At 37.2% G+C, this 20,467-nt stretch overlaps 1 protein-coding gene across 1 annotated transcript in view; it reads right to left on the bottom strand.

The window, feature by feature from the left end:
• MAN2A1 (mannosidase alpha class 2A member 1) overlaps window positions 1-20,467 on the bottom strand; it is a 138,334-nt gene that overhangs the window by 26,857 nt on the left and 91,010 nt on the right. The window contains exons 16-19 of the mRNA XM_066987870.1: window positions 13,240-13,354; window positions 9,016-9,149; window positions 7,749-7,890; window positions 1,791-1,924 (exon numbers count right to left, since the gene is read on the bottom strand). Coding sequence (XP_066843971.1) covers window positions 1,791-1,924; window positions 7,749-7,890; window positions 9,016-9,149; window positions 13,240-13,354 — 525 coding nt within the window. The remainder of the gene's footprint in view (window positions 1-1,790; window positions 1,925-7,748; window positions 7,891-9,015; window positions 9,150-13,239; window positions 13,355-20,467) is intronic.

The raw sequence follows: 20,467 nt of genomic DNA, 5'->3' as shown, positions 1-20,467 counted from the left end.
ACCTGATAGCCCTAAACAGAGTTGCTTAGTCTGCCTATGTTCCAGTAGAGGTACCCTCAAACTGCTTTCCACAGGCACATTTTGGTCTGAAGCAGCTGTGCAAGTAAACTTTTGGTCAACCACACTTAATCACCCACTGCATTAGTTTGCAGAGGAGTCAGAGCGTGCATGGAGTAGTTTTTTTTTTAGAGAAAAGTACCAAAATTCCCCTGGAGGTCTATGGAAATTATGCTCTAGCCTTTGAATCAGATTACAGTTTAAATCACTGACTAGTCCTTTGGATAGTTTCTACATCTGTGCTGACACAGAAGTCGATCTGTTTTGAGCAGGGACTAGACAAGACTTCTAGAACTATCTATTGAAGTATTTTATGATTCTATGGAAAAAAGCCAAACTGCACAGTGTAGATGCATGTGCCATGGCACTAACTGATTTGATCTGCTCCTGTTGTTCCATATTATCTGCTATGTAAACATAGCTTTCCATGTCCGATGACTCTAATTTAGCAGCTTCACATTTTAATCTAATACAATACAAATTACCCTGTGTACACAAAAAAAAAAAAAAAGTTTAGTGTGGCAGTACAGATCTCCCTGTAGGTCTCTTTTTGCTAAGGTAGATTAACCTGTGCAACACTCATTGCTGTCAAAACTAGAATAAACTAGAATGCTTCCAGGACTTTAGTTAGCTCCTTTCTGGTTCAGATATTTCCACACCACACTGATAACAGCAGTTAATGTGCTGCCTGTGTTATAGAGGATGAGGAACTAGAAAATCATAATGACATGTACAACCTGAAAAAAACTGTCAATCATTAAGTGGTGGAAATTAGCTTTAAGCTTGATATTATCATCCTCTCACAGTGCTTAATAATACCCATTATAAAACAGAATTAATTCCAATTTATCTGCATATTCATTAGCAGCTTAGTATACAACTGCTCATCTTTAGCCATGTTGTGATTTTAAAATCTGCTTGGTGCTGTCATCATGATTCTACTGTCTCAGTATGAAGAAGTATTTCTCATTTTGTCCTTTTCAAATGATAGGAAAAAAAATTAAAGAGAAAAATGCAAAGAACAGAGAAAAAAACTGACAAGTTACTCAAAAGATTAATATATAAAAGGGTGAAACAGGATGAGCTATGCAAGAAAAAAAACAAGATGGCCTCTAGTTTCACAAAATCATAGTGAAGTAAGGTTTATGTCTGGCATCTACATATTTCTGCTTAATTCTTATTTCCTAAAAAAAAGCTAAGCTTGGTCTTCTTGTTCCAGCTATTCACCCCAAATTATTTTTCACCTTTTTTCCACTTTCAATAAACTCTGATAAGAACCAGAAGTCTCATTAATTAGGAATCTCTTATAATCTTCCTAGAAAAAAATAAAAAAAGCCAATACTTACTTAAAGAAGAGACTTTCACAATAGCACTTCAGTGATGTGCTGAAGTGTGAACTCAAGTTGCCTGTTTTACTTGGCTTGCTAGTTATGCAATCAGTAAATATATAATCTCCAAAACCTACCCAACACATACCAGCTCTTACCAAGGTGACAAAAACAGGAAGTAGATGCGTGAGAAGGAAAACACTGCAAGTATTTGTATGAGGAATAATGAAAGATGCAGTCCTTATGTTGAGAATGTACAAGCAATTTCACAGAACTCTCTAGGAAGCCATGTTTTCTTAATTACACTGCTTGTGGAATAACTTCTTTACTAAGTTCACTGCTTTTAAAACAGAAATGAACATTCATGTCTTAACTAGCCAGAAAAATCCAGACAATGATTCTTACCACATCTGTTCCATGTCTTCTTTCCAGCAGAAGTCGGAAGACGTTAGCTGTAATCTTGTTATCTTGGACACCTTGTCCAAGGCCACGGTTGTCATCCTGCATAAGTCGACGATCCATGATCACTTCCAACTGCCCTGAAAAAGCAATATAAGAGTTGTACTGTTAATAGGAAGACGTTAGATTTCTATTAAATGTACAAAAAAAAAAAATCCAGAAACATAAAACTAAAAATTCCGATTTTTCTCTTGCATACAGAAGACTAATAGTGAAACAATATTGTTAGGACTGATTTTGAAAACAGTTAATGCTTCTGGATGTTTATAACCTTCCAAAATTTTAGCATACCTTTCAGCAGAAGGTCCTGTGAATTTTTAACCTATAAGTCTACATTGAAATTTAGCATGAAAAGTTACAACTGTTAACTATTACTTGTAACAAGTATACTTGGTGTATCAAACTTCAAGAGAAGAATCACCCCAGGCAGCTGCAGCTGTATGGAGAGAACTTCAGTAAAGTAACTGTCCTCATCTAAGAAAAATGTGCATAAAAGATTGCAAATCCCAAATACATTCCAAATATATTTCTTCCTTTTTTTTTCTCGTTTGTTTATTTTAAAGTTGGAGGCAGAGGAAAAAAATAGTAGGTAAAATGAATAATAAATACTGATAATCACTCCTTCGTGGATTTTTTCTTTCCCACTTGTGGGAGAAGGAAAATACTTTGCACCAGATGAAAACCGAGTATAAATTTCTGAGCTTATTCCAAACTGTAGCACTGCCATTCAGAATAGCTTAATTATCATGATGTTAAATCATAAATAGCCTTATGGAAGATGAAGTTCACATCTTTTCAAGTTTATAACTCCAAAGGGAAACCAGCCCAGGGCATGTAATTAAGGCTGTTATGGTGTTTGCACACTGAATCTTCAAACAAATATACTTGTTTCCTAAATAAAACGGCAAGACTGACACACTTGTTTCCTAAACAAGAATTGCACAATTTCAGCTACAATAAAAGGCTGTTTAGCAAGGCAGTCTCCTTTATACTTCTCCAGTATTCTTCAAATACTTATCCAATTTTCCTAAATACTTGTTCTTACTTTTCCTCAAGAAAAGTAACAGAAAACAAAACAACAAACAAAGAAACAAACAAAACAGGTTTTGTGTACCCAAGTCAGAATTCAGGTGGAAATGAGTAACAAAAATCCCCATTTTGTACTATGGAATAAGGCTAGGATTGTGCCTCAAATTGATGTTTTTTGTGGAACACAGTATGAACACAGACTGAAAGACAAATATAGTAAATCTCTGAAAAAAAGCTAGAACCACAGTAAGAAGGACAAATCTATGATAAACTTTTTCTGAAACTGCCTAAACACATTTTCAGCATTCTTTATTAAGAAGCTAGAATGATTGATGAAAGCTTAAGGTGATTGTGAACAGAAAATACAACCAAAATGATCACTGCTATTGAAGTTGGATAAAAAAACATTTCCAAATTGGTTCAAAGGATAAAAAATAGGGAAATTTCTGGCTTAAAATGACACAAAAGTATTTTGGTAGGCTTTGGGACCTAACTGATCACTGCTACCCCATTAATTATCCACCAGACTGCAGGAAAAGCCACTTCTAAATGACAGTGGTGCATACCATCTATCTGGATGTGGTCTTCCTTATGGCATGTAGGATAAACCACTCAGTAGTCAATTAGAGCAGAACTGAATGGGACTTCCAAGATGAACGATGTTCAACATCTAACATTAAAAAAAAAATTACACATCGAATCCCACAAATGGGAAAAGAGACAGAAATGTAGGAATAAAGTTCTAGCTTATGTATTTTACAGTCTTTTATCAAGTTTCTTAGGAGCTGATATTGAAGACTGACAACTATTTAGTGAGAAATCCAACTCCATTCTGCTGAGATCATCTGACAGTATGAGTGTTAACTGTTCCATAGTAAGAAACTGACTCTAGTACAAGAACAGGAAGTGAGAAATATTCAGCTGCTCACATAAAACTCAAATGGTGAGTTATGCCTTGAGAAGTTTCTCAGTGTGCTACTAAAAGCACCTATTTAAACTGTAATTTTGATTTTTTTCTTCCAGAACCCCTTTAAGATCTTGAAGGACCTTCAAAATAAGTATCATGAAACATTGGACATGCCCTCACAACTTTAAGCTTCATTTTGGTTCTTTATTAAGTAGTCCCACATATACTCAGGAGAAATTTGGGAATCAAAGTTCTTTTATAAAATGTTACCTCATGAAAACAGATTAGATTAATACATTCACCCCCTTTTCTAATGGCTACAGAGTAAATATCTCATGTTGCTAACTTGACTGGCATACTAGTTTGCTAAAAATTGTCAATGGTCAATGCCATTAACAGGTATGGGAGATAGAACTTGCACTCTTTGATATAAATGGAGAAGAGGAAAAAATCTCTAACATCCTCAACTGGCTTGAAACCAATGCTCACAAAAAGCCAGTTTTCCCCTGACACTTATCTGAATTGCTATGCAGTACTACCCTTAACTTTCCTGACTTGAAGAAAGAGTAGCTCTCTTTGTGGACTTGCATGCTGCACATCTTTCTGTCATGCAGAGACTAGGATTGCTGAAGAACAAATACAGACACTATTACAAAGCAAATGAGCCTCTGAAGACTTGTTTAGTCTCCATTACCTATTTAATTAATGCCTGTATATGTTAAGTGCTGCCAAGTTCATTCACAAGATCAAGCCAAAGGGATTCTTTTTCTAGCAACAAAGGAATGAGAAAATGTGTTTTGGATCTTGTATCAGGTGGTCTTAAAACAAAAGGTAGATATTTTCCATTGTGGACTTTTTAAAGCATCAGCATATAGGCACACGTTAACTAGAATGGCAAGTCAAACTGTCCCTCCATTGCTAAAAGTAAGGAAAAAAAAAGGCACACTGAATAACTATGACTGGATGTGCCCTTTACCTCTACTATGACTGCAAACAAGTTATTTTATGAAACACACAAGACACCCTGACTAAAATAAGGAATGGTTTGATATAGCCAATCAACAGCTTCCTGCGTAAGTATAACTAAGGGGTCAGAAAATGCAGCAAATTTATTTTTTTTACATTCTCTTTCCTGCTTTTCCACAGCTTTTTGACACACTGTACTGGGAGAAAAGCACTGTTGCACAGCATCAAGGGATCATACACACTACTTTCTTTGAAAGAAGTAAGTCAAGTCAGACTGAAAAAGTACATTGCCTGAAGGTATTTAGGCATATCATAGCTGCTTTGTGACAGAAGGTATCCAAGAGGCACGCTTGTTCTAGCATACATGCAGATTAACTGACCCAAACATAGGACAGATTTCCAAGGCAGTTCTGTATATCAACAGTAGTGATACAAACACTATACAAGTAAATATTGTTCAATATTTTTTCCCTTAAGTAGCTGTGTCGATAATTGAAATTCTTGAAACAACCTAGAACTGACTCACTGAAAAAGACAGGGTTGCATAGGATAGAACTTGATATTGAACGGTTAAGTAAGTAATTCCCCAAAATAAGACCATTTAAAGTTACTGAAGCTACTTTCTTCAGTTATTTTAGCTGAGGTCATGCATTAGCTATGTGTCATTATAAAATCCTGTTTCTTAAAGAAACTAAACTTTTAAAACAGTGTAGTCTCTTACGTTGACAATACAAATGCTCCAAAAATACCTCTGGTCTCTTTATTTATCTTGTGTCACAAGTCACAACAACAGAAGTTAGAACACAACAGTATCTAAAAATCTTCTGCTTTTCTTGGGGTTTACTCCCTAGGTAGCAGATTTGTGAGTGGAAAGAAAAACACCTGCATGTACTGCATGTATTGCTATCACAATGAGGGTCAACAATGTGTTAAAGAATGGCAAAGGATACTCTCACTTGAGTAATTAGATATAAATTAAATCATCTCACAAGCTCTACCAATATCTGAAGTCTTCTGGTAGGCTCTAGTACCATAAATAAATAAAAATTTAAGACTGCTATGATGAGTTTTTTTATCATTTGCAGATGGGATTTTTATACCATTTTGAGTTTCACGCAAGGAAGACACCTCAAAAGCCTTAGAACATTCATAACCTTTCGCCAAATAAATTTCCTTTCTCCTTCAATCATTCACGAGCAGGCAGATCATATCACTGATGAGGACTAGACTCTTTATAATGATCATCAATATCATGCCAAGGTCAAACAGAAGGTTCCTGAAGGAGAAATGGCCGTAACTCACAAGACAGACTGGCTTCTGATGTGTAAACCTAAATCACACTGGGGAAACAACTATGAAGTAAGATTGGCATTATGAAAAACAAGTGTACCCCTCAAACCATCTTGTTCTAATACCAGGAAATACCAACATATAAAAACACTTTGCCCTAAAATGAGTAAGACTTGACAATATTGCTGTCATTCTAGGACAATATTTATGTCTTGTCAGAACAGATACTAAGATGACAGTTCCTAAAAAGAAGCTTGGAAGCAAGCTTTGGCATAGTTTCTGGTTGGCTGTTGTTTATTTATTTATAAGCATTCATTCAGTAGCTTTTCAAAACTATGTAAATTTAAACTTACAAGATATTACACCTAGTAGTTATACATCTAAAATTTTATGCCTTATGTTGTCCACTACTTTCCATCTTTCTATCTTATACTTCCTTCTTCTGGTAATTGTATAGACAGTGAAAAACTGAACTGCGCTTCCATCCCTCAAAGCCATTTGTCATAGCTTTCTCTGCGGTGAGCAACAAGACTGAGTTCCTTATGAAATTCTTAATGTGAATTGATTTTTCTTGTCAACATATTCATCAGCTCTTTCAAAGAACTCCATTAAATTTGTGAATTATGATTTTGCTTTGAAAGAACTACATTGTTTTTTTACCACAGTAATTTTTATTCTTTATTTCACTCATTCTAGGCTTTCAAAAAAGCAGCTATTGTTTTCCTTGGTAGGAATGTTAGGCTATGTCACCTGGACCTTAAACTCTCCACCTTGTAACAAACAAACCAAAAGACACTATCAACACCAGAGGAGTACAAAAGAGTACAAATCACTTAATGTTGCTGTTCCATCCTTGAGTTCCATCAGAATTCTTGGGTGAAAAATATCTGGTTCTGACAATTAATAGCTCATTTCATCATTGCCCTGGTTTTGCCTGGGATATAACTAATTTTCTTCCTAGTAGCTGGTATGGTGCCATGTTTTGGATATAGGATGAGAATAATTTTCTCATGTTATAAAGTTCTGATAACATACCTATGTTTTAGTTGCCGCAGAGCAGTGCTTACACAGAGCCAAGGACTTTTCAGCTTCTCGTGCTGCCCTGCCAACAAGGTGGCTCAGGGTGCACCAGGAGCTGGGAGGGGACACAGCCAGGACAGCTGGCCCAGGCTGGCCAAGGGAAGTGACGTTATGTTGAACGATTAATATGGGGTGATTGACTGGGGTGGGGCACTGTTCGGGTACGGGCTAGGTATCAGCCAGCAAGTGGCGAGCATTTGCATTGTGCATCACTTGCTTTGTATATTCTTTTATCATTATTTCCTTTTCCCGTCCCATTAAACTGTCTTTATCTCAACCCACAAGTTTTCATTTTTTTCCTCCACTTCTCGCCCCTATTCCACTGTGGGTGGGGAGGGGAGTGAGCAAAAACTCTGTGGTGCTTAGCTGCCTGCCAGGTTAAACCAAAACAGTCTTTTTCATAATCTCCTTCCTCTGACTCATTTTTGAGACAGGTCTTCCAATTTAGATGACAGAATCTCATGTAGGAAAAACCTCCAGCTCTTCCTCTATGGACGTATTTTAGAACTGGTCAAAGCTGGAGAAACTTATTTGCTTTCTTCATAGACTGGTAGGTACGATAATCTCCGAATGAACTATTTCAGATAACCATGAAGCATAGACCTTTATAATATCCATCACCTTATACTTACCATTTTTCAAGCTTGCAACACCTAGAGACTGAGCTGAATGAAGTGTCAAACGAACACCAACATCCTGGATATAAGCCATTGTAGTCATAGGATAGACATTTGCTTGAAGAGGCAATTTGCTCATCGTCAGTCTGGGCTGGATCTGGAGTATGAACAAGGACTTCAATAAAATACTTTACTTTTAATGCGTTTAAATTTCAAAGACCTTTTCAGAGATTAATCCAATGTGCTTTGGAAGCAATGATTGACAACTAGCACCAAAGTATTCATTCAACTGTATTATTTAGCTTTTTAGAGATTTGTGGCTAAAACTACCACTTTGGAAATGATAACTTCAATGTACTTTTAGATCAAATAATATTCTTTAAAAACTGAAAGATTCATCAAGGGAACCTGCACACAGGAAAAAAAAAAAAAAGAATATTAACAGTTATTGAATAAGAGAATTTTTTTTTCTCCTCTAGAGAGCCAGCAGTGAATAGATTCAAGGTAGCAGAAAAGGAATTGGTTTATAATGGGAACTTATTGAAGTGCTAGTGAAATTCTTGAATGGTACATGAGGAATGAATAGTAGTATTAAAATTATTTTCACAATTAAATGTTCACTTTGGTGTCTCCAGCAAAATGCAGTACTAGAAAACAAGTGGCAAAACAGCAGTCTCTTACTCAGCAGGTGTGCTTTTCAGTGTATTCGTAATACCTATTTTAACAAGGAAGCAAGGTTAGGAAAAGGAAATATGCTTTCTATTGCCTGTGCTGCAAAGTCCAAGTTAAAAAAAATAGTCATGCTATTTCATCAGAGGCATTACCAATAGATTAAGTTATTACACTCCAAAAGTGCATTATTTTCTTTCTTCCACGACAGGACCAAGTTGTTCTGTATGTCTGAGTTACTGGGCAGTACATATTTGTCTTGAGTTTGACTACCCAAAGGACTCACATTAAACAGATGAAGGTGAAAAGGCATGAAGGTATACAGACAACTGCAAAATGGCATACCATAGCTTGCTGTATTACAATTCTTTTCTTAAAAAGGATATAGACAAATATTTAACAAACTTTGTAATTTCCTTGAAAGAAAACAATTGCTACTTCATCTGATCTAAATCAAAGTTTTTACTTGGGAAAAACTTTTTACTTTTCAAAAGCCCTTTCCTGTTTAAATGAATAATGGACTTTAACATAAGAGTTTGGTTAATATGACTCATTCTTTAAAATTAGTCAAAACTGATACCCTAGCCTTTTATAATTAGGAGAGAATAATTACCTGATATCCATTAAGATCAGTATAGAATCTATTTTGACTGTTTATGTCAGATGAAATTCTCATTGCAAGCTCACGATTATATTCTCCTCTAATATCCACAACATTGGAAACTTCAACAGACTGGCCTTCCAAACCTGCATGAAAAAGATGCTTTAAAAATATCTCAATTTTTAAAAGCTATTGTCACATATATAAGACTTCCAGTGCTCCCAAAACACAGTGATCTAGTTTTCCCCTGCTAGTTTTCCTTTTTATATTTAAACAGATATTTGAAACCAGTTCAGTTATGTACTATATGATATAGAAATGCTTCCAATTCAGTACTCATTAAAAAGTCAATGTGAAACCTTCACTGAAGTAGAACAGAAACAGAACTCTGATGATTAGAATATTCATGATAAAAACCAACGGAGTCTCAGTAGGAAATATGAAACTTTTAAGTACAATAGCTAATACAATGGAACAAGATCTGTTCACAGCCTCTTGACAACAACTTCTACTAAGCAGCAAGCTGGTTGTTTGTTTTAACTAAAACAGAAATCTTCCATAAGGACAATGAAATAAAAAACTGCACACTGATAAGACCACAACTGGGATGTAAGTCTTCATTAGCTGTTAACAGATGCCCATTTTATCAAAGGAAGAATTAAATATCTGACAATGCAGTCAGATGCTCAGTAAGATTTTTCCAGTGCCTCACATTGAAAGTTACATACCTTTTGTAATAATCTGACTGTTTTAAACAGTTCAGGACAGAGTTTGGACTAGAATCACACTATCATTCAGTATGACCACCTCTACCCTTTCTGTGGTCTAATGGGACTAGCAGTTGAAAAAGGGATGTGCCAAACAGAACGGAGAAATAAAATTTCTCTTTGTAGTCATGAAATTATATTGTGCTTGCCTGACAGGTTGTAAACAAAGAATGGTAGAAAGTGAAAAAATTATTAGCTTACTTCTGTAAAATTAAATAGATTGTATTTAAAACTTTAGCTTCTAAATTCCTCCTTTTTTTCAACAGTTGACTTTATGCCAATTCACCCAGGTGGCATGATCATCACAGTTTGGGCTCCTAACCAGTCAAATCTTATGCAAGTGGGCAAAAGATCTTCAAAAATTCCTAGATTTCTAAGCTCACAAACCCTAGCACAATCTTTTTTATTTCTAAATTCAGAATTTTCCAGTATTGTTTGCAGTTTTGTTTGAGAACATGACAGAATGCTCATTAAGAAGGTCCTTACTTTAACAAATTCTTAAACACCCTGAACCTTTCAAGATTAGAATGTTGAAAGTGTCTACTTTCTTCAATTTTTATGCTGTTATTTGATATGTATAGTATAGTAAGGGTTGTGATTTTATCACCTGAATGAGAAAGGTGTTAAAGTCTGTATTTGTTTACTCAACTTTTTTTCTTAAAATCTCCAGCCAGCTGCAACAGTACCAGCAGCTGTTAAAATGCTAATATTTATCAATGGCTATTATACCACAGTGCTAACTGAAAAATATTTAGTTTAAGTAATTCTATTTTCCCAGACCTAGTCTGGGAAAAGTGGATCTACATGGTCCATTTTTTATGCTTTTAGTCATGGCTTTTCCAACGTGAAGTAGGACCATTAAAGCATGAGGATGTAGGATACAGTGTTTTGGTTTATGGTTTTAAAATTACTAGAGCAGGAATTACACTCAGCTCTTCCCTACTGCATAAGTTGAGCTAATGCATAAATACAGTTACGGAAGATAATGAAACCTAAGAAGCCTCTGATAAAAATATTAACAAAATTATGCTGGTTTCAACAACAGATGCCAATGGAAACAGAAAAAGCATTTAAAATTCACTCATTGTTCAATTACTGAAAAAAACTGTCAAGCCAGATGAATCCCTGCTCAAAATAACCAGAAGTATAAAGGCAGTAGATAAAGCATTTTTTCACCAAAACTGCTGAAGAAGCCGTATGACTCAGAACTACTGTCAGCTGGATTGGCAACGTGGTCAGGCTTTGCATCCCCTTGTAAGCAGGCAGGTTACAGTAGGAGTATCATGTCTTTAATTAATAACAAAATATAACATACAAATGCACATGTATATTTCTGTCCCTTTACTTTGTTACTGTATAGATCTAGTAAGACTTCAAGACACATTCTTTTAAATAAAGTAATGCAATATATTTAGCATTTCTTATAAAGCCCAGGAAACTGACTTCAGTACAACAACGATGTGAACTTGATCTTTAAACTTTGAAAAATGCCATTTTATATAAAGAAATTTAAATAAAAACACACAATAAAAGTAAAGAGGAAGAGTATAAAATAGTTGTATGCTCTTTGTAACAGCTGGAAAGATGGTACAGGACTTACCACAATGAGGGGATAGGTAATGATGTAATTACTGAAAACAGTGTGATGAATTGCAAATGGTAAAGAATACAAGAAAACTAACTAATGCACTCAAAATAAAATAAAACTTTATGTGTTAGGAATTGGCTAGCAAGTGATTTTTACTGATAAGCCATTTCCTGTGATCCGTGAAACAGAAGTATAATATTTCTACCAGGCACTTACTGACAAATTAAAGAAAAGTGAATATTACAAAGAAAAAATGTTCCAAAACAGCCTCACCCAAGACAAAAGAGAGGCTTTCATTCAGGCTTTTTCCCTTCCCTTTACTACATTAAACATCCTTCTTATCTAAGTTCCCTCCTTACTAGGCAGTTTAATTTACTGAAACCCACATAGCAAAAAAACTTCCTTCATACGTATTTGGCAACCCAGTACGTCTAGACTTCAAGGTCATCACCCCCTTGGTTTATTGGTTACATAAAAGTATCCTGAGTGTAAACATTTCTCTTCAGAATCTTCAGCAACATATTACTATACAACATCTTTGCTTGTATTCAATAAGGAATGTGATCTGGAGTTCAATCTATAATTACTGTATCCAAAGAGCTGTTAAGTAAACTCTGATCAGTTAATGAAATGTTACATGGCATACTGGTAAACTCTAGCAACTTCAAACTTCAAAGTATGCATTCATATCATAAAAAATGAGGCATCTGAATCAATGTATGTTCTGAAGACAACCATACTACGATCTAAAAAATTAAAAAAAAATCAAACGGGTCAGTTCTGTGTGACTAAATTAGGTACTATTTGCCATGCTCTTTTTGAAATGTACGAGAAATATGGAGATTAAGTACATTATAGATCTATTATGCATTTTAGAGGGTGTACAGAAACATAAATATGATAAATAAGATTTTCAAAACTAAATTGACAATTTTGGCATCTACAGTAGAAGTAGTAATAATATGAATATGTTTCAGTTACCTCAACTATTGGAAATATTAAGCAATGCTTCTGTATTTCAGAAACCACCGGCAGAGTAAATAAAAATAGATGAACAACCAAAAATGCATATTTAAACATTTCAAGTCAAATTTCTACAGCAAATTTATACAATTGCACCTTTGTCTTTTACTCTTCTTACTGGCCAATTTCACCATCAAATTTGGAAGGGACCAGAGCTTCCAAAGTTGTTATTTTGCTAGAACTTTGTGGGAAAACAGTAGCTGAACAGAAGAGAAAAATTAAAAGCCTCACCGAAGGAAAAGCAACCAAAACTGATATATAAGCCAACAAGCCAGATTTCAGTGCTGGTGCCCCTCAGAAACAGACAATGCTGTCATGAGCTTTGCCAAGCAGGTAAAGGACATACAGTGGAAGCTCACAGGTCATTAAAGCACATGTGCAGTTGTGGAATAAAACAATAAAACAGACCTAACTATTAACGCTGCTTACAAAACACTTGCCATTCTTCGTGACTTTAGAGAAGATGATGTTGTACTTCCACCAATAAGTCTGAAGCTATGAAGGAAAGTAACATTTCTAAACCACCAAGATACTTTTGCAGAGTTTTTCCTCATTTTCATAATTTGCAGCTACGTATACCATTCAGAAGGTTCAGTAAAGTTTGGAAACCCCCGTAAGTAATTTATACTATAAGATTTCCTAATACCGAATGATCTCCAACAAATCTGTTGAGTAGCAGCGTAATAACTGGCTTAAGGCTCAGAAAAGGATCATATTAATTGCACTGGACTCAGTGAAGATCTCAATCTGAATAATTCTCTAATAGGTCAGAAACACATTTAAACATTGCAAAGACAGGTAGGGTCCAAGACCATAGCAATATGAATCCAGTGATTCAGACAGCTTCACAATTCTTACCTTGGACATTATAGAGTCGCATGGTATGCATCACATGGTGGAAAAAACACACAACTTCTGAGAAAATCTTTCCATGAGCAACTCTTACAGTAGGTGGATCTGTGAAAATATAAGGCTACAAAAAGAAAATAGTCAGAACAATTATGCTAATTTTTTTATTAAAGTTGTGTGTATAAATCAAAGTATTTAATAATTGTTAAACGTTGTTTTTAATAACTGTTATACTGCACCTACACAGTCTGAAACGTTGGAGGTAAAAAACAAACAAAAAAATTACTCCTAGTCCAAAATTCACCAAGCTTTCTTTAAAGTTTCACTTTTTCTTTAGCTAAAGTTAGGATAAGCATCATTACACACCTCAGTGGTATTCTGTGAGGATTAATGTATACAAGACCTACAAACACAATAATGTACTATTACTGCAACTATCTGAATTCAGTTTTATGCTAGCAAAATTACACTTCCTAACTAGCTATCAAACATCACAATTTCATAATGTATGGCAGATGGTTTGTCTGTTTTGTTTGCTCACAGTTTACTGTATCAGTGGTACAAACTGCATGACGAAGGCTTCAACCGTACTGTTTTAAGGATCAGCTTGCATAGCTCTTTGAAAGTAGAAGAAAGGGGAAACTCTCTTCATCAAACACAGCTACAGTTGCCTCAACTGGGGAGCCCCCTAGAACTCAGGGTAGAGCAGGGAACAGATAAGAAACCTCAAGTGGAAGCATGGTTCCTCTCTCAAAGAGATATCAGAATGTGCATCTAAGTACTCCATGTAGTCACAACTATTCCAAGCCTCAGCTAAGCAAACAATGACTTTTCAAAACCAGATTACTCCAAATTGAACTACATATGCTATACAGTGTATAAAAAAAGGTAAAAATGGGTTAAATACTAAGTATACGCAAAGCCCAAAGGAAGGAAAATACAGCAATTACAAAACTGCTACAAGGCAATAGCATTAAATAAAGACTTCGTTAACAAACAAAAAAACAAACAAAAACACCTTGAAAAGCACATTATTCTGAGAAACCTAAACAGAAAGTTCTTAAAGGGTGACCATCCTTCTCCTACATGCACAACTGTCAGAAGGACAGAGCATGTTCTTCCTTCTCAAGCAAGGACACCAAAGATCAAATTTATCTTGAGAAAGACAGGAAATCACAATTACATGCACAAAAGACACAGCATGTCATAGAAGAACTATAGATATATCATAGAATGGATTAGGTTGAAGGGACTTTAAAGATCATCTTGTCCCAACCCCCCTGCCACGGGCAGGGACACCTCCCACTAGATCAGGTTGCTCAAAGCCCCATCCAACCTGGACTTGGACACTTCCAGGGATGGGACATCCACAGCTTCTGTGGGCAATCTATTCCAGTGCCTCACTACCCTCAGAGTAAAGACTTTCTTCCAAATATCCAATGATCTACCCTCTTTCAGGTTAAAACCATTACCTCTTGTCCCATCACTACCCTCCCCCCTGACAAAGAGTCCCTCCCCAGCTTTCTTGCAGGCCCCTTTAGGTAACCGGAAGACCACTGAGATCTCCCCAAAACCTTGCCTTCTCCACGCTGAACAACCCCAACCCTCTCAGACTGTCTTCATAAGAGAAGTGCCCCAGCCCTCTGACCATCCTTGTGGCCCTCTAGATTTTTTCCAACAGGTCATGTCCATGTCCTTCCTATGCTGTGGGTCCCACAGCTGAATGCAGGTTTCCGTGTGAGATCTCACAAGAGCAGAGTAGACGGGGAGAATCACCTCCCTCAACCTGCTGCCCACTCTTCTTTTGGAGCAGCCCAGGATATGGTTAACTTTCTGGGCTGCAAACGTACGTTGCTGGCTCATGTTCATTTTTTCATCAATCAAAAATCCAAAGTCTTTCTCCTCAGTGCTGCTCTTAACTAATTCACCTTCCACCTAACTATAGTAATACTTTGTACAAGAGTCTGGTAGAGGAATTAGTTCCTTAGTCCTTATCTATCACATATAAGTAGAGAAGACAAACACATTTAACCTGTGACTGCTTGCTCCTAAAAGTAGGTATTCAGATTAGAATACCACATAGGAACTGCATTACTGACAAGAAAGTGGAATAATCAAACCCTTCAAAATCTTCCCTGCAGGTCAGGGCAATATAAAGATCCTCGAGTTGGCAGACTGAAACAACAACTAAAGGAACTCTCAGAAAATAACCTGGAGAAACCTGAGGTCTTCAGGCCAAACGCCCTTACCAATTATTGCATAGGAGAACACTTCTTATATCAACAGCAGATTGCCAATTACGTTCTGTTAGCAAAGTGACACTTATCTTATGGGCTTCTTTCTATTGTTTGAAAGAACATTTCTCACTAGGACCAGTCCACTGCAGCTCTGTGAGCTATTCAGCACCAAACCAGCGAAATGGAGAGATGCTGCATGAGTGATAAAGGAACAAAAAAGGCTGTGTACTTACTACAAAAAGCAAACATTTCCCAAAGTAATTCTTTTTAAAGTAAAAAATAATAAATACCTGGAGGAAATCAGCACAAAACATAGTATTAACGTAGCTTGTTAACATAAAACATGATGGTGACATTGATAACTACTATGAAAATGCATTGTTCCAATACCAGCAGAAAGCGGAAATGAGATGCATTTAACATCTCTCAGATTCTGAGATTTTGCTACAAAAGCTACATTTATATTTTGCAGATGTTGTCGGAAATTAAGGATTTTATTTATTTATTTATTTATCTGAATCTGTGGTTCCACTAGCACATGCATTGAGAGATATATATTAAAACCAAGTTTGCAAGTATCTCAGTTGGACATAGTGAGAGGTAAAGATAAAAAAGGAAAGGGAGTTCCTCTTCCAAAAGAGGAGTTTGGGAGTTCCAAAAACACTTGCTGGCATGAGGTTTTAGGGGGTAGACAAGTTTTTTGATACATCAGTGGATATATCACATATACTGAGTCCTCAAAGATGCCTGCTGCTTCTTGATTGTTGGGGAAATGGGAAAGATGAACAAGTATGGTACTGAGGGCACACGGAAGTCTTAGAAAAGCACTTATCCTCTAAAATGATTTCTTAATAGCCATCTGGAGATACACTGAATTCAGAACCTGTAAAGAGATAGCGACCAGGTTTGCCACACAGAAAATACTTAAATACTTCAATGAATCAGGCTTTTAACAGGAGAACTTCTTTATGTACAATTAGTCTACTATCATCGTAAATATCCCTAGAGAGATGCACAGAGGCCACTGAACAGATCCCTACTCTGAAAAACAAAGACAATTTTCATGTGAAAGTCTGAGCTGCAGAAATAAGACTCTTGCTGTTCAGACACAAATCACTTTCCTTTCTGAGTGAAGGGAGCAAACAATGACAATGCCATTTGCCAAACTGACTGGACAAATCTCTGGTTTGAATTCAGTGTTTACTCTGCCTTGTCTGCAAAATTGGACTAAATGACTTTCCAACATGAACAATTCTATGATTACGCTATGACTAAACTTGGAATAAAAATATTTGGGTCTCATATCCGGTCTCAAGACTCCACTTCTTAAACAGTTAAAATGAATAGTTGCTATAGTATCTGTTTCCCTCATTATCAGCAGAATTCAATGTAAGACTCAGCAGCCTGCTGTGGCAAGTTTTGTTAAGCCTGGAAGGCTATATTTTCAGAAACAGGATAACAGAACTATGGGTCAAAAGGTCCAGAAACCATTTTTCAGTACTCATATTCGAAAGAAACATGACAACTTGCCCTTGGAATGAAAAAATAAATAAATAGTCATGTAGAAATTTTAAGGGAGACAATTTGGAGCAAAATAGCATTCCATAGCTCCCTAAGATATCTTAAACTACCTGGTACCAACTGTGTGCCAAAGTATTTAAGGGATTACTGAAGACTTGCCTTCACGTACATGTTTACTGGCTTGTGTAGGAGCTGGTATGACGTATAGCAGCTTGAATGCATGAAGCATGGTCAATGAAAGTTTCCACCTGCAGTCAACTAAATACTACCAACAGTCTTATTGTGGCCTAGAAACTTCTGGCAGTACAACACACTGTTCGACTTCCACACCAAAAACATCCAGAGGAAAGTTTTCCAGCACAGACTGAATTGCTCGTGATATATTTGAGATTTAAATCAAGAATTTGAAGTCTTCATGAAAAGTGTCTTCTCAATAGCATATTACCCTTAATTTGGCAGAGCCTGAGATTATACTAATGTTTTGGGAAAAGTAAAATGCTATGACCTCTCAAGAACTGTTTAAAGGATTACATAGCATAAGAGAGAAAGCAGTCATTTTACATCTCCAAAAACAAACAAACAAAAGAAAACACCACTTGGGGCAGACCTCTAAATGATAGCTGTGATGCTTGAGGGAAATGTGTAGCACCAAGGAGAGAACAGACATTTCAGATGCAGCTGATACTGGAGTAATTGTGAGCACCCTCCAGCTAATTGTCCCTGCATACTATCCTTTTCCTGTTATCAGTCATGTAAAAACTCAGAAAGCACTAAAAAATAGGATTCTGTGCTTGAATGAGGGTCCTCTGTTTTTTGAGATACGAGATCTAAAGGCGTATACAGTGGCATTTTCTAAATGGACAGTCTCTCTCCATTTGTGCAGTGGACTATCTGGCCAATAAAAATGCAAAAAGATGACATTATCTTTTAGACTTGAAAGCCAAGCAGTTAGATAGCACAAACAAGTAGAAGCAACGGGTAGGCCTGATAAATATACAAAAGGATCTGTAACGAAAAAATGTTTTTTTAAAACTAGTAACAACTTTAGCTATACAAGCCAAGAACCATAATCAGTAAAGGAAGTCCAACCATGGAGACAAAGTGCGAAGGGGAATAGGACAGGGAGAAAAGCTTCAGCACTAAAGATTCTGCAGGATAAAACACATCTGTTATTATATTTTCATGCAGTACCTAAGTACCCACAGTACAAATGTGTTCATAGACACAGTTACCTGAGGGAGAATTGCAATTTCCCCATTGTGGGCCTATCAGAAAAGTCTACATTATTTCGGAAAAAAAAAAAAAAAAAATCTTACAGAAAATGAACCACTCACATTGATCCCAGAAACAGTTAGCATATGACTCTTTGGGAAAAACTGTTATGTTCTATTCCCTATTGGTATTGAACATGGTTATAGAGTGAGTAGGTCATCATAAATTGACATATCTTTAATACATAGCAGAAAACATAATGAATTAATTTAAAGGTCCTGTGGGAGGCAGTTCTAAGGACCAAAGGGGTTCAAGAACATTCTTGGACACTCTGCAAGACTGCAGTCTTGAAGGCGCAGGAGTGGGCTGTCCTTATTTGCCAAAAGGCAAGACAGTGGGGAAGAAGACCTATCTGGCTGAAAAGAGCTTCTTTTGTAACTCAGGAGAAAAAAAAAAATTTAAATTATGACCTTTGGAAGAAGTGACAAGAAACTCAGGAGGACTACAAAGATGTTTTGAGGTTCTGCAGGGAGGAAATTCAAAGGGCCAATGCCCAGATAGAGTTTACCTTGGCTACTAAACTGAAAGACAATAAAAAAAATGTTTTATAAAAATATAAATAACTAAAGGAGTTCTAAGGAGAATCTCCACCCTTTATTGGATGTGGGGGGAAACTGACACGAGATGAGGAAAGAGCTGAGGAACTTAATGCCTTTTTTGCCTCAGTCTTTATTAGTAAATCTACTTCTTGTCAGGGTACCCAGCTCACTGTGCTGGAAGTCAGAAACAGGGAGCTGAAAATGAAGCCCTTGTGAGCCTAAGGGAAATGGCTAGCAAACTACTACACCATTTGGATACCCACAAATCTATAGAGCCAGAGGGGATCCACCCAAGAGTGCTGAAGGAGCTGGCAGAAGTGTTTGCCAAGTCACTTTCAAAAATTTACCATCAGTCCCGGCTAACCAAGAAGGTCCCAGATGACTGGAGGTTGCTAAACGTGATGCCCATATACAGGAAGAGCAGGAAGGAGGATCCAGGTAATTATAGGCCTGTCAGTCTGACCTCGGTGCCAGACAAGATCATGGAGATCACCGTGACTGCATTCACACGGCACATACAGGACAAACAAATGGTCAGATCCAGTCTGAACAAGTTTACAAAAGGCAAGCCCTGCCTGACTAACCTGCTCTCCTTCTACGACAAGATGACACACTTCATGGATGGATGAAAGGCTGTGGATGTTGTTTACTTGGATTTCAGTAAGGCATTCAATACTGTTTCTCACAGCCTTCTCCTATAGAAATGGACTACTCATGGCTTGGAAAGATGAACTGTCTGGTTGGTAAAAAACTGTCTGGGCTCAAAGGGTCATTGTGAATGCAGTCAAATCCAGTTAGCATCCAGTCACAAGTGATGTTCCCCAGGACTCAGTACTGGGGCCAGTTCTCTTTAATATTTTATCAACAATCTTGGTGAGGGGATCAAGTGCACCTTCAGTAAGCTTGCCAAAGACACCAAGCTGGGTGGGAATGTCGATAGGCTTCAGGGCAAGAAGACTTTGCAGAAGGATCTGGATAGGCTGCACCGTGGGGCCAAGGCCCATTACATGACATTCAAAAAAGCTAAACGCGGTGCCGCAACTGGGTCGTAACAACCCCATGCAGCAGTACAGGCTCAGGCAAGAGCATCTGGAAAGTTGCCCAGCAGAAAAGGACCTGGGGGTGCTGGCTGACAGCCAGCTGAACACGAGACAGCAGTGTGTCAAGGTGGCCAAGAAAGCCAATGGCATCCTGGCCTACATCACAAATTGTGTGGCCAGTGGGACTAGGGAAGGGTTTGTCCCCCTGTACATAGTGCTGCTGAGACTGCACCTCAAGTACTGTGTTCAGTTTTGGGCCCCTCACTACAAGAAGGACATCGACGTGCTGGAGGGTGTGTAGAGAAGACCTACAAAGTTGGTGAAGGGACTAGAGACGAAGAGTTATGAAGCGAGGGAGACTGTTTAGTCTTGAGGAGACTGAGGGGAGACCTCACTGCTCTCTCTATAACTACCTGACAGGAGGTTGAAGCGGGGAGGGTGTCAGTCTCTTTTCTCAGCTGAAAAGTGATGGGACGTGAGGCAACGGCCTCAACTTGTGCCAGGGGAGGTTTACATTTGATGTCAGGAAGAATTTCTTTATGGAGAGCGTGGTTAAGTACTGGAACAGGCTGCCCAGGGTGGTGGTAGAGTCACTATCCCTGGAGGTATTCAAGAGATGTGGGTGTGG

Source organism: Anser cygnoides, chromosome Z, assembly GCF_040182565.1.
Source record: "Anser cygnoides isolate HZ-2024a breed goose chromosome Z, Taihu_goose_T2T_genome, whole genome shotgun sequence".
Taxonomy (NCBI): domain Eukaryota; kingdom Metazoa; phylum Chordata; class Aves; order Anseriformes; family Anatidae; genus Anser; species Anser cygnoides.
The sequence above is the reverse complement of the archived record's forward strand: the minus strand, read 5'-3'. Positions and strand labels throughout refer to the sequence as shown.